The following is a 15,377-nucleotide window of genomic DNA, read 5'->3' on the forward strand; positions in this document are numbered from 1 at the left end:
GAAAAGGAAGCACTCCATATTTAATTTCACGCTAGCTGGCTGCCAAATTTCTGTTAACTTACTCTGAGCTCTCTTAAGCTCTAGGCCAGGGTTTCCAACCTGTTTCCCCTGCAAAAACAAATGACTAACCATGAGAGACTTTGGCTGCGGTTTCCAGCAGATAGGCCAGAAAGGCCCAGGGCATTCATGGAAAACCATTTCAAGGTGAGCAAGTTTTCACCCCCACCAACACTCTGGGTGGATTTCTTCTCCCTTCGAGCTGCCACCTAACGACTTCTGCCCTGTGTGGGCAAGAAGCCCATGGCTCCTAAGGAGAATTTGGGCAAGACTTCTGCTTGGCCTCACCTCGGGAACCCGCGGCCGGACCGGGTGATTTTATTCTGCTCTCCCTCTCTCTGTTCCACAGGGAAGGACTGCTTTCTGAAGGGACTGCCAAGTTCTTGTCTAGCTGTGCGTGTGTTAAATAATGTCTGAGTTCTGAGGCATCTCCTCCTGAGAACTTCAGCAGCACGGGTCAGATGATGGCTGCGGTGCCCCTGCACAGGGTCCCGCAGGAGCGTGTTCAGAAACACCCGCGGGCTCTTTCCTGACTGCGCAAGGCCCTCTGTTAGGCACCGTGGAAAGTAAAACAGTAGGACACAGCTGGGCCCCCAGGGGTTCCACAGGAGGAAATACGGTAAAAGCAGAACAGTTGGGCTTTCCCTGCATGGACACGGCTAGGACAGCAACCCGGCCAGGCCTGGAGGCTAATGGAGATGGTGGGGAAAAGCTATTTCTTTTCTTTTTTGGGAGGGGAGGGGTAGTTAGATTTTTTTTAATTGATTTATTTATTTTGAACCAAGATACTGGGGATTGAATCCAGTATCTCATGGAGGCTAGACATGTGCTCCACCACCAACTTAGACCCTTCCCCACCTAGAAAAGCCATTTCTTAAAATGTTTCCGGTTGGACACAGTATTGCCCATACCTGAGTCTTCAACTGTCTTCCAGTCCCACCTTCTTGCCCACTTCCCACCTAAGGCCTCACACAGCCCTGTGAAGGCCGCAGAAATGATTTGCAGTCCACCACAGCAATGGAAAAATCATGCTTCCTTCCAGAATCCCCATGTATCCATGAATGTTATACCAGTGAGTGTTTCAGCCTATAGTATTCCTTAGCAAGGGATGGTTTGCAACATCTGGCTCATTGCAAAATGCTGTACCTGTTGCAGAAGGGTTGTTTTCTGTGAGACTGGAGATGCCTGCGAGGTACCACACATGATTCTCTAACAGGAGAGTGGGGATCACGTGCCTTCCTAGTGTGGTCCAGAGGATTCTCTGAGAGGAACACGGTGCATCTCCCTGGACTGCCGTTCTGTGTGCTTCATTTTACAGCACGGGGGCCAAGGGGCGGGGTACGAGTGAGTCTTCCTTGAATCTCTGTGCCTTTCCAACTTGTGTTCTTTTCTGCTTCAGCCTGTTCTGCAAACTCGCTGCTCTTGTTCGGCACAGGATTTCCCTCTTCGGTAAGTGAAGTATTGCTCGAGGCCGCGCTCCCTGCAATTATCCTGAGCTTGTTTTTTAGCCTTCCTCTGTGGCTCCCACAGGCAACCAGAGCCTTAGGACTAAGGTGTCACCTAAACTGGCCAGAGAAAATTGATCTGAACGATGATAAATGACCTCCCTACCCCTTTGACAGGTCAGATTTTCCACACCATTGAATGTTTTAAGCTCTGCCTCTAACATCCATCATAAAGCGATGTGTCAGGCCAGAGATAAATGCCTTGTCCCCGAACAGAGGCCTGGCACTTGGTGTGTTGGTGGTTAATTATGCTGGGCTGTGATTTGTGCATAGTGAGAAAACTGCATTTAAATGACGGGCCGGAGGGCTCGGGGAGTCACAGGTGGTATTTTTGCTTTTAGGGAGCGATTCTGCTACAATGGTGAGCTGTCTTCACATCTTAGCACAGACACTTGACACAAGGTAAGAATGCCCAGATTTTCCCAGTAGTTTCTCAAGATTCTCTCTCTGCCCCTCTCCTCACTTATTATTGTCCTGAAGAGAAGACGTGTCACTGCTCTGCAGGAGCTGGGGACAGAATGGAAGACAGGGAAAAGATGGATCTCGCCCTGACGTTAGCACACTCTGTTTCTCAGTTCTCATGATGGAGAGCCGCTGTCAGGGTGTTAGCTGAATGTTAACAGCGGAGCATCTGATCAGATCTTGTCTTCTCTTACTGAGAAGTTCATCTTTCAGAAGATAAAATACATGATGTGGCAAAGTGCTACTTGGTACCTAATTCTCCACACACAAAAAAAAAGGAAGAGCTGTCTGGTGGGTGATGAGGCCATAAGTATCCTGGGAGTGGGGACCCAAAGCACTCAGAATTCAGAACCTCCAAGGAAGGGAACACAGGAAGATGTGATTATCAGAAGATCAGAGACAAAGAGATTCGAGTCCATGGGAAAATGGCTGGACAAGAAAGAAAGGAAAATAGAATAGGTTGAATCCGTCTTTGTCTCTGATCCTTTGATGATCACATCTGTGTATATATCACATCTATGTATATATGCATGTGTGTGTATATATATGTGTGTGTGTGTATTCTGGTAGCATAAATGTAAGTTATTTGATGAGATTAAAAAAGAGAGAAGCAGTGCAAAGAACTGACAGGGAGGATTCTCACACACAGTCAGTCAGCAGAGTCTTTGTCAAAGTTGGGAGCAGAACACACATCCCAAAACCCAATGCAGAAGAGAGGCATCAGCCTAAAAGAGTGGCCGGATGGTGAAAATCGACTGCAGACCGAGAATGCTTACCCCAAAAAAGTTAAGAGTAATTAAAGAGGATTTTCAGGGTTTTGAGAGAAAGAAGCATATTACAGAGATACTAAGACAGCACAACATTTGCAGGATCAGAGCAAAGCATCTTAGGGACTGAAACCCCTTGCAGTCTGGATAAGGAATCTTTATTCCCAGAAGCATGCAGAATGCCTAGAAAGAGAGCCCACTTTCTTAAAACACACAGGTCAGTGTGTTTGATAATTATTCCTGAGAAAACCTGGGATTTTAAAGTCAGGGCAATGGCTCGTAAAGGATAGGAGTGAGCCTCACTGACTTCATTTCCTTGTTTTTATTCTTCCCATTGGCTGGATGATTACCATGAAAATGCTGTACATAGAAAGCGTCTGTCCTGGTAGCAAGCCTGTCGTAATCTTGTGAATAAGATGTAGAAATATGGGAAATAATAGATGACTTGGTGATTTGTTCCAATTCTCAGTATTATAAAATAGTTTTGAGGGAAAGCCTCAGACATCCATAGCTAATCTCCATTCCCACATGGTGTGTTCCGTGGTCTGATGAAGCTGTCTGTGTTAAAAGGGGCTCGCTGTCCCTCTCCCCTCCCATTTCCAAGCAGGGACATCTAAGGTTAAGTCAGTTGACTTAATTCTTTGTTCTTGCTCTATGAAGTCATGCATCACAGGAGAGCTAATATTTCTAATTAGTCCTTATAAATGTTGCTGATCCCATGAGGAGCTGCAAGAAAAGCTCCCTTCTACCTCCTTTTGATTAGATATTTCCAGAAGAATGTAGCCAGCTGCAACGTTATATAGCTAGCAGGTGGCCAGTATCAGTTTCATTCTAAGTTGCCCTCTCCATTTCCTCAAGAGTTGAGCCCTACTTCCCTCAAACCGAACACACCATCCAGTTGCTGGTCCCCTTCGGGATTGTGTGATCCAGGTTTCTTTTTGGATGCTAATCCGTTCTCTGTCCATTTCCCGTGACATTGTGCCCTTGGGTGACTGGATGGCAAATGTCTGCCCAGGTTGCGCTGCGAGTCCCTCTAGGAGGGTTGGCCCAGGGTCCAGGTTGTGTTCTGGTTTTGAACACTGTTTGCTTGCAGGACTGTCGTGAAGTCAGGCTCAGAGCTGGCAAAGGCTGGGCTACGAGCATTCTTTGAAAACGCCGCAGAAGATTTGGAGAAGACTTCGGAAAACCTGAAGCTTGGGAAGTTTACCCATTCCAGGACGCAGATCAAAGGCGTTTCCCAGAACATTAACTACACCACAGTGGCTCTGCTCCCCATCCTGACATCCATCTTTGAGCACGTCGCTCAGCATCAGTTCGGGGTGGACTTGCTCTGTGAGTCAGCCTGCTGTCCGTCATGGATGTACACGCACCGGGCCACAGAGAGAGAGGGAGAGTGTGGTGCATTCACTTAGGCTGACCTTGAGGGTGGAGAACAGATCATTATTGCACACTTCTTCTTTCTTCGATTTAAAGAGGAAGTGATAGACTCTTCAAGGGGAAGAAATCCCTAAATCTGAGTATATAGTGCTTCATCTTTTCCTACTGTTATTCAAATAGGACCAGGGTTTTCCACCCACTGGTTTATTAGCTCACAGCCATTGTGTTCCCACTTAATTTGAAAAGGTTATCTGAGCAATCCAGCAGGAGATAGAGGATTGCTCCCAGGGTTTTTCAGACACCAATTTTCCTGTTAAGAAGCCTTAATTTATTCATTGGATACCAGAAGCTAAGGAAAGCTGCTAACATTTCATTATCTGAGCCTCCAGAAGAAGACCGTAGTTGGTGGGTTTTATTTTAGTTTGCATTTAGTACCATGTCCAGCCCCCTTATTCTGCCACCAAACTTCAGTTTCACTCTTTAAATGTTGGCCTGTGATTAAATTTAGTTTAACTGGCTGTCGGTAGCTAAGGCTGTGTCTTCCCTATCCCAGAACAATGAAAATCAGTTATTTCCATGGAGTTATGGGAAGTGGTAAGGGAACATCCAAATTCGTTATTCTTTTGCAGGAGGAGGGGAGGTAATCAGGTTTATTAATATTTTTTAATTTATTATTTTTAATGGAGGTACTGGGTATTGAACCCAGAACCTCGTGCATGCCAGGCACATGCTCCACCACTGAGCTATACGCTCCCCACCCTAACTCATTACTCTGTATCATGGAAACAGTGCTGCACTTCCTTGGTGAAAAATAGAAAATTAAATTAGTTCTCTTTGTGCTAAATTAGTCCCAGCCTTATTGTGAGTTCCATACATTAACAAGGGCATGTAGCCTGCAGATTAAACTCTCTTGAGTTCCTAAGCAAAACATGCCCTTCCCTTGGGAAGCATGGCAAAATCGTGATATGATTGAATTGCCTTTTGAAACACATCCATCAGAGAACTTGGGAGAGGTGGACATGAAGAATTTTGCTCTATCACTGAAGAGGTAGGGACATTGTACATATCTTCCTAGGAAAGGGACAAAGGTCTCATTCAAACTTCAGATTTCTTGCTTTCTTCTTTCCAGGGAAGGAAACATTGCTCTGGATACAATTTGACTAGTGTTGCCCTCTATTGGAGGAAAAAAGAACCCCTATGGAAGGACTCATTGGTCATGAGATTCCTTTCCCTGGGAAGCAATGTGATCTGTATCCCAGGTCCTACAGGGGAACTGGCATGGCTCAGTGGAGGGCATCTCCTGACAATGTTGCCTCTCCCAGCTCAGCAACTGGCATCTGAATAGAGAGGGGTGAAATCTGTTAAAAAGAGAGAAAGAGAGGTCTTGGGCCCTTGGATGATGCCAACATGTGTTTTCTGTTGGTTCTGTTGGTGGACCCTTTCCGGGTGAGGGGGGTGAGCAGCAGGGATCGATGCGGGAAATGACAGCTCCTGTTGTTCTTTTCAGTGGGTGACGTGCAGATTTCATGCTACCACATACTGTGCAGCCTCTACTCCCTCGGGACGGGCAAGAACATCTATGTTGAAAGGTAATTAGCAAACAAAAGAGGCTAGCACATTCGGGCTGAGAAATATGTTACTGACAGTCTTTAAACCCTTAATAATAGCATCTTTTCAATCCAGCAGAAGGGAAATGCTCCCTGAGATGGCTTAGTGATTTTGAGCCTATGTTATAAAATGTTTATGGCAATATCAAAGAGTGTTAATGAGGCTACTGACATGTATGACTTCCGTAGAGATAGCTGGACATTGTAGGTGGCTGTGGGAACAATGCAGCCAAGCTAAATCATGTGCTGGTGGCCAAAAAGTATCAAAGAAATGTCTTTTTCTTCATAATCACAGCTTCCAGATAGCTTCCCGAGTTCCTGTGGTTAAAGCTCGCTGCAAAGCTCGAGGGACTTGAGGCAGTCGCTTTTGTGTTTAATGAGTTTCTGTGCACTACGACCCTGGACCTTTACCATTCTCAGCTGTCAGATTAGCCTTAGTTTCAAACAAGTCTGGGCTTTGGTAGCAGAGATGCTATTCAGTGGTCTTGGATCTGAACAGGCTGATTTGCCGAGGTGCTTGAGTTTCAGCTCTGCTCTCTAATCTATCCAGAGCAATGGAGGCCTTTGGTGACCCCTGCTTTTCAGCATCAAATGCCTTGTGTTGTGTGATTGTTTAAATCCACTGGAAAGATTATAAGGATAAACAAGGCGTTAACCAAACTCCAGACTTAGTCTTGTCCTTGGGAGACTTTTTTTTTCCTTTTTTGCCCTTTCATATAAGGAAACTGTAAGGAGTTTGAGCTGTGCTTTAATTACTTCTAAACATCCCCTTGGCATCCATGCTCCACATGCCTCCTCAATGTGTGATGCTGTTATCAAACAAATCAACACTAAATCCTCCTTTCACGTCAAAGCATACGTAAGTTCTAATTGCAGTTTCTCAATAAAGCAAAAAAAAAAAAAAAAATACCAGCTCCTTCAAGAACTGAAGAACTGTTGAATTGAACTCATGTGCCAATAACCAAAAAAAAGTTGAAGAAATGTCTAAATCTTCATGATTACAGCCTTTAAGTAGCTTGTAGAGTTCAAGAAATTAATTGAAGAACTAATGACTAATTTATTTTGGTTATGATTTTAATCCCTTAGGGTTGCAAAGCTTTCCTTATTGTTTAACAGGAAATACGAGTAGTTTCATCATTTAGAAATAGGAACTGGGCAGACAAAAGTGTTCAGTATGTTTTATACCAAACCCGCAAAAGAATGAATACAATTTTTTTCTATTCAATATTGAATTTCACTTAGGGAAGGTGTCTTTACTTCCATTAAGCATTTGTGAGTGTTTTCTCAATGTCTTTTCTTATTCACTCAGTTTATATGTGTGTATCTACATGTATCTGTACATGTGTTTCTTTGTGCATTTTTTTTTGAAAAGCTTGTGCATTTTTCTCTTCTCAAAAAAAAGTCAAAGGAAGGTCTACTCTGAAATGACAGGCCAGAAAGACTGCTTTTCATAGGACTTTTTGTACTTTATTCATCCATTCACAGTATATGAGACTGTGAGTATTGGTGCCTGAGTCTCATACTTCAAAGCAAGGCTTTGAAGAAGCACTAGAGCAAGTCTCCACTGTTGTCTCTCTGTTGGTTAATGAAGCACCTAAGGAACTGAAGTTTTAAAATCCGAGAGTCGCACGCTGCCTCTGTGAATGACTTTTATTTGTTTATTGTCTTCTGTATTGTAAAAGTAAGACCTACTTATTCCAAGAAAGCAAATAGTACAAAAGTATGGAAAATTAGAAGCCTGCTGTTCTCTTGGCCCCAAACCACTCCACCGAGTAACAGTTTGGTGTGTACCTCTCCAGGGACTTTACACGTGTACATTTTTACACATGTAGGATCATAATATTGCTTTACAACTTAATCTTATTGGCTGAGGCTAAAAACTGAATTCCTTTATCACACAAGTCACATTTTAAATTTATCACTTAGATAAAATCATCATGAATTCTCTACTTTAAAAAAGATAAGCAAATTTAGTACGTTTATATTTTTAGCAATTTCCTATCCTTTCATCCTTTCCTTTTTTGTTATGGCATTCCTTATAACATTGACATTCTATTCTGGAATATTCTAGAACTAATATTCCCTGAGTTGTTTACCCTGGTTTGGATTTAAATGATTCGGTACATTGCCAAGTCCTTTTGAACCGTGAGTTTCTCATTCCTCAATTTTTTTAAACATTTTTTTTATTGCGTTATAGTCATTTTATAATGTTATGTCAAATTCCAGTGTAGAGCACAATTTTTCAGTTATACATGAACATACATACATTCATTGTCACATTCTCTTTTGCTGTGAGCCACCACAAGATCCTGTATATATTTCCCTGTGCTACACAGTACAATCTTGTTTATCTATTCTACCAAATTTTGATTTTGATTTTGATTTATCTCTTGGTTGGCCAAATTCATCATTATACAGTTGTTTCTGTAAGAGTTCTTACCCTTGAGTCTTTGCCTATTTTGAGCTATCATCCCTCGACTTCATATGTGAACAGTTTCCGTGGTATAAAATCCCTGGGTCATATTTTCCTCCCTCAGAAGTGTGTGGACTTTGCTTCTTTGTGTTCTGACAGTGTGCACTCCCCGGACCCGGTGATCCGGTCCACGGACACAACTGTGCAGCGCGTGGGCAGATGCTGCTGCTCACGGGGGTCTGTCTGTGGTCGTGAAGCACATTCACTTTGCTGTCCCGGATCCCAAGGCGGTCCTTTCTGTATCAGCCTGCTCTTCTCCTCTGAATTTAACATGCCCCTCAGTCTTCAGAATTGGGTATTCCTTTATTGAACTGACCTTTTATTCTATTATATTGTTGGGTCTTTTTCATCTTAGCTGTTGTTTGGGGAGGGAAATTATGTGTATTTATTGGCTTTTGCCTTAATCTCCCACATCCTTCATTTTCCCTCTAGTAGCTTTTAGCGAACTGTTCTTTTCTGTTTTGTGTTTGGGTTTTTCTCAAATTTTCTCTGAGTTACTTTTGTTTTATTTTCTGTGAGTATAGAGAGAAGAATTTCTACTTTTTCCTGGATAATTCTTTCTCTGAACTATGTTTCTCTTCTGTTTCTTGGTCATTACGTAATTGCTAGCTCTCAAGAACGGAAAGGAGCACGTTTATGTATGCACGTGTATTTGTATGTGTGTGTGCATGCACGTGTGTGTGTGTGTGTGTCCAAGAGGAGGAGGGTGTACAGGGATGAAGCATCAGGCAGCTTCAGAGCTGAGCAGCTGGTGGAGGACTCACCCTCACTCTGTCAGCGGCACCTTTAGCCCTAGGAGTGCTTCCACCCTTAGCCTTCAGTGTCCTCCCTCAACTGAGGTAAGCAGCTGGCCCAGTTGAGAGTTGGTGAGATACTTGGTGCATCCTATAGGATAGGCCTTTTGCTTTGTGACTTAATTCACATTCATTCCCCACTTTAGAGGACTTGAGGCAGCAGCTGCAAGACAGATGATGTCTCCCTTTTTCCACTCCGCCTCACCTCCAGGGGTTTGCAGGCCAGGAGCCCAGGTCATAGGCATGGCAGGTGGCACACACACCCCTTCCTGCTCTGTGCTGCCTGCCTCTCTGCAGTATGGAACGTGGGCCTCACACGCACGGCCAGCAGGTCTCCTGGGGCCTGCTCATACCCTTCATCCTCATTGTTTCAAGCAAAACTCATATCCTGGGCTCCTCAAAATCCCAAAAACTCATATCCTGGGCTCCTCAAAATCCCCACATTCCCTTCCAGAGATCTCTATACTCTGCTCTAGGTCTGGAAAGCACATTTCAATTTTAGCATCCTCACTTGATCTGGTCCATACTTTGTGGTCTGAAGCTAACACACATTTTCTAATTTCGACATAGATCTAAATTTCTTCCCAGTCCCACCCCCCCCCCCCAGGTCTTGTGGGTTTTAGGGAGAAAAGCATTATAAAATCCACCATTTCTCTACGACTTTTTACTGCAGTTTCTTTGGGTACTGAGTTCTGTAGGTTGCAGTGGAGCTACAACCTGAGTTACTGAGTTCTGTAGCTGCAGTGGAGTATGGTTTCTGGCTGTAGCTTGCGCGTGCACTGCAGAGAGAAGATTCTGGACACCTCAGTTATAAGGGTAACTGTAAGGGGGAAAAAGTCATTGAAACAGAGTAGAGACCTTTTTTCCTTTTTGGAATATTTTCTAATTGAGACAATACTGAGGTGGTCCCTGACAAGTAAAGTTTTCAGCTACACAGTTTCAGAGAATAAAGGCTTTTACGTATCTCACCGTGGAGAATACTTACATTCTTTAACAAGGAGGACTCGTTGATAGAGCCTTTGATGGGGGTAGGTTAAGAAAACTAAGTTTGGAAGTTGATTACATTGAGCATTGAGTTTCCCTTTTTATTTCAAATTAAAACTGTTTTTGCCTCCACACTTCAGAGAGACTTATTTCTTCCTTTCTGCCCTGCCCCCTTTGATCAATTGCTTCTGATCAAATATCGCTTTCCCTGCACCTCTGAGACGCCTAGTATTGCTGTCTAGAACTGCGCTCCTCTGCTGCGTGTTGTTTCCCCTCCTTCACGTCCTCCAGGATTTTCTTGAATGAACTTTCCAAACTGCAAAGCACCAGATATGTGCTGGCATAATCACTGTTACTATGATGACTTTGTCTCTGCGTCTGTACCTGAGAAACAAGATTCATGGAAATACAATTGAGAGATCAACTCAGGAAGTAACAAAAACCGAAATACAAATTAATACAAATTGAACCCTCTTCAATCAGTCACATTGACCAAGTACTATTATATGAAAAATACTGACCAGGCAGTAAGAACTGAGGAGGATGGGGAGAGGGAGGGTCTCTGTCCAGGGGTAAACTCAAGGAGATCGTAGGGTTGCTATGGAGCTGTTTCTCTAGCCCTGGTTCCGCTTGGTCCACACCCACACTGTCCCCTGGGGGGCGCTAACAACCAGAGAAGCATTTTAGCAGCAGCCCTTTGCCAGGCTCGCTCTCTCCTATGGCCTGGAGGCCGAGCCATTCACTCTGATATTTCACAGCCATGAGCATTAATCGGCAGACTTAGGGGCTCTACTTTTATGGAACTTTTAACAGGGAGGCCAGGAGAACCGCTTTTTATCCCTCACAGCTAATTAGCATTGTGTGCTCCAGACTAGAAAACACCCTGGGGTGAGCTTGTAGAGCGTGTGTGTCTGTAATTAGAACCAGTGAGGACAGGGACTTGCGTGTCCCTCCCCTGTGAGTCAGCAAGTCAGCAGAGCACCAGAGAGCTGTCCCGCCCCAAGGATCGCCTTTGTATCCAACTAACTTTCTAGAAATGCACTTTCGGGAGATGATGGCTTTAAATTTGGTGAGAGAAAGAGAAAGGAAGGGGTAATGGGTCCATTTAGTACCAAGACAGCACAGGGCCACATGTGTCCTAGGTTCCCCTCCCTGGCAACTGAAATTTGTCTCAGATTTGATATGACCCTTTGTCATCCCTGATTTTCACCCAGATTTTTTTTCCTTCACTGCTCATTCTCTACTGGTATTTCTCTCGCCTCATAACTTAACTCTTTCTGTCCTCTTCCTCCTCGAAAGGCAAGACTGAGGTGAGGAGAAACACCACATGTGCAGTTGCCTGAGAAAACAGCCCCTCGTGGGTCCTCGTATTTGGTGTCCACAGGCCCTCACTCTGCTTGGTTGTCCGTGAAGTTATTGGTGTCTTCTTACACCTCCATCACCCCCGTGAGCTTAGCGAAGAAGGGAAGGAAAGAGGGGGAGGAGAGGTGGGGAGGGGGGGGCAGGACTCGCCCACATCTGCTCAGAAGTGAAACAGCTGTGCAAAGCTTCCCGGAGGGGAACCCTGGTCTACGGGTCTGCACAGCCCCGCATCCTCATCACTGACTGCCTCCACATGGAGCCTGGGCAGCTGCCTACAAAGGGCCCAGGAGGACCCCATTTCATCCAGGGCTGCTGTGCCTCCGAGGCAGACCTGGATTGGGGGATTTAACAGCCAGACCTTCCATGGAAGACAAGGCTGTGCCGTTAGCTAAGGAGTGACTGCTTGGCTGAGGGCGTTCTTGCTTGCTGGAGGCTGATTTGAAACTTACCTGCTCAAATACTTCATGGCCAAATAAGCTGTCAGCTAGTCCCCTAAAATCCAAGCCTAAGAGGATAGAAGATAAGGACTAAAACCATATATATTAATTGTCCTTTAGAGTAATTAAAAGATCACTTTTTTCATAAGTTTGGTAACTTGATTGCAGATCACGTGGGGGCTCCAAGGAATACACAGCTTTCTACCGACTCACTCACCCACCCTCTCTCTGGTCCAGGAGACCCCTCTGGCATCTCAGGCAGAACAGTTCTGTATACCCCAGGCCAGCCCCCTGCAGATTCTCATTCCACCCCAGATAGTCTTGTCATTTTTTTTCAGGATCAGTTAAGATCACATTTTTAATCTAACTCAAACGTGTGTCTCTCTCTGTGCTGTAATGACGTTGCTGGTTGATTCTAATCCTTAGAATTAGACCATAAAGATACAGCTTCAGGGCTCTGTAGTGCCTCCGCATCAGTGAGAAAGGACTTCCACCACCTGGAAGACAAAGGCTGAGGCTGAGACTGGCTTACTCCTCAGTGAACTGTGGCTCCCCTAGCTTGTTATCCCATCCAGAGGCCCTGCAGCTTTGACATTCTGGCCTCTTGGCGCTGCTGGAATTGTTGACTGTGGTCATAGTGAATGACGGTTAACACAGTATGGGTTTTGATGGGAGCTGGAGGGAACCCTGAGAACTGAATGCCTTTCTGTTTCCACAGAATTGCAGTAGTTGGGTAGATGTATGCTCTTGGCTCCAAGTGTGCCCGCTGTAGCTGGCAGTGGTCTCCGTGACGGTTCTGTAACATCCCCCGAGATGCTCCCAGGGCTTCTGCTAGTGGGCTTCATACACACAGTGTCCACGCTCAGTGTGAGCTGATCAGTCACAGAGACAGGCAAACAAGACGGGCTTGAGCACTGTAAGTCCTTCCAACTCTTAAGTATAGACCGGTTGTCTGCATTTTCCACTAGTTATCTTCATATCGTGGGCTAACAGAAGACTCACATTACTGGTTTATTTAAAGAAATTTTTCCGCTTATTTGGGAACTGACATGTGCAACTCACAGGACAGATGTGTAGTCTGTCTGTGATTGAATGCCAGTGTGTGGCGGAGAGAAGATATCAATGGGTGGAAAACAAATGCTCTGGTCCCCCATTCATCAGAAAGCAACAGATGTCAGTCCCCATACAGGCCCCTTCAAGCCAGCGCTGTCACTGTATTGTCTCACTAGCAGAAAGGACCTGCTGGGTTAGACAGTACAACTCAAGGCTAAGCCCACGTCAAGGGGGAAGCACTATTTCAGTACTAGCTCTGCTCTGACCAGCCGGTGGCTGGTTCCCATCACTGACGCTTGCAGCCTTGGTTATCCTGCAAGCCAGCGCGAGTCTTCTCAGCTGGAGAACTAGAAACCTGAATTAGGAATCCCAAGCATTTTGGTTTTGATTGATTGCTTGTTTCCTAGAGAGGCTTAAAACCCAGAGCTTATGGAGAGAGTGTGGAGAAAAAGGAACCTTCCAACCCTATTGGTGGGAATGTAAGCTGGTACAGTCACTGTGGGAAACAGTAGGGAGGTTCCTTAAAAACTAAAAATTGAGTTACCATGTGATCCAGCAATCCCACTCTTGGGCATTATCCAGAGAAAACTCTAACTTGAAAAGATACATGTACCCCAGTGTTCATAGCAGCACTATTTACAATAGCCAAGACATGGGAGCAATGTAAATGTCCATCAACAGATGAATGGATAAAGAAAATGTGGCATGGGGGAGAGGGTAGAGTTCATGCTTAGCATGTAGGAGGTCCTAGGTTCAATCCCCAGTATCTCCATTAGATAGGTAGGTAGGTAAAACTAATTAACTCCCCACCCATAAAAAGTAGAAATAAAAAAAACTTTTTAAGTTGTGGTTTGTGTATATATATAAACACATACATGCATATATACACACACACACACACACAAAATGGAAAACTACTCAGCCATAAACTAACTATACTTCAATAAAAAAAAGAATTTAAAATGCCATTTGCAACAACATGGATGGACTTAGAGATTATCATACTAAGTGAAGTAAGTCAGACAGTGAAAGACAAATACATGATACCACATATATGTGGAATTTTAAAATATGACACAAATGAACTTATTTACAAAACAGAAAGACACTCACAGACGGAAAATAAACTTATGGTTACCAGAGGGGAAAGGGGGAGAGGGATAAATTAGGAGTTTGGGATCAACAGATACAAACTACTATATATAAAATAGATAAACAACAAGGTCCTACTGTATAGTACAGGGGATTGTGTTCAATAGCTTATAACAAACTAATGGAAATGAATATGAAAATGTGTGTGTGTGTGTATATATATATATACATATGTATATATATATATATGTATAACTGAATCACTTTGCTGGGTACACCTGAAACTAATGCAACATTGTAAATTAACTACACTGCAGTTTTTTTAAAAGCCCAGAGCTTAATACATGGCGGACACTCAAATGTTTATGAAGGAAAGCAAAGTAATAGATGTTAGAGCTCTTTTCTCTAAATCAAGCAATATGCTTTAGGACCTGTTGTTTGTCTTGCAAGGCAGGTCTTTCAGCTGGTGTTTTATTGGTGCTTTTTGGCCCATTATCTACTGTTCCCACCGAGAGACATAAACTACATTGATAGCAGGGAATAGACACAGAGTAATTACACAGAACATTTCAAAACATGTTGAGAACAAGGAAGATCAAATTCATTTTGGATGCCAGCACAACCTGCTCTCAGAGATGCTGGGAGAGAACAAAACTACATAGTGTATTACATCACCTTAGGTATTCAAGAACTAGGTTCCAGGGAGGGAGATCATTGTAAACCATTGATTAGTGTCCAGAGAAAGGTGGGGAGGGAGCAGAGCCTGCAGCCTTGCTGAGCCGGGGGCCTAGGGCTGTCCCGTGGAGCAATCTATGGAGAAGTGGCCTGAGATATCCTGGGAAAGGGGCCTGGCCACCAATGCCAGGGGCCAGCATGGGGGTGGCACCACTTCTAAATGGACTTCTTTGTTTCCAGGCAACGTCCTGCTCTTGGAGAATGCCTGGCCTCTCTGGCAGCCGCCATACCAGTGGCCTTCCTGGAGCCCACCCTTAACCGCTACAATCCGCTCTCAGTCTTCAACACCAAAACCCCCAGGGAGAGGGCCAGTAAGTACCATCCCTCAGAGGTCACCACCCACAGGCACAGAGGAAAGCAGCTGGGAAGGAAGGCCGCGCAGGCGGGGGCAGCAGCCCCACAGCACTGTTGGTTCATGGGGACTGAGAGGGACTGGGAGGTCCGATCTGGGACTGGGTGGCATGTCTCCATCAGCTGGGACAGTGGGCATGGGCAGGTCCTCTGTTATCATTAGACTTTGGTTTCCTCTCCTGTCAAATGAGGAGACAGTGTAGTGGATTTCTAAATCCCTTGCATCCTAAAGCTGAGTTCTCTTGTCGGCCCCGGTCTCTGCCCTCCTTCTGCACCTAGGGGCACACCAGGGCACTGCTCTGTGCACTTCTCTCCGGAGCA

The 15,377-nt window shown here is 44.7% G+C and overlaps 1 protein-coding gene across 12 annotated transcripts in view; it reads left to right on the forward strand.

The window, feature by feature from the left end:
* The window catches only part of RYR3 (ryanodine receptor 3), a 499,181-nt gene that overhangs the window by 413,226 nt on the left and 70,578 nt on the right, over positions 1–15,377 (forward strand). For all 12 annotated transcript variants that reach the window (XM_032481566.1, XM_032481567.1, XM_032481577.1 and 9 more), the window contains 5 exons: positions 1,457–1,506; positions 1,904–1,964; positions 3,885–4,123; positions 5,676–5,757; positions 14,886–15,016. In XM_032481566.1, coding sequence (XP_032337457.1) covers positions 1,457–1,506; positions 1,904–1,964; positions 3,885–4,123; positions 5,676–5,757; positions 14,886–15,016 — 563 coding nt within the window. The remainder of the gene's footprint in view (positions 1–1,456; positions 1,507–1,903; positions 1,965–3,884; positions 4,124–5,675; positions 5,758–14,885; positions 15,017–15,377) is intronic.

Source organism: Camelus ferus, chromosome 6 (genome assembly GCF_009834535.1).
Source record: "Camelus ferus isolate YT-003-E chromosome 6, BCGSAC_Cfer_1.0, whole genome shotgun sequence".
In the NCBI taxonomy this organism is placed as follows: Eukaryota; Metazoa; Chordata; class Mammalia; order Artiodactyla; family Camelidae; genus Camelus; species Camelus ferus.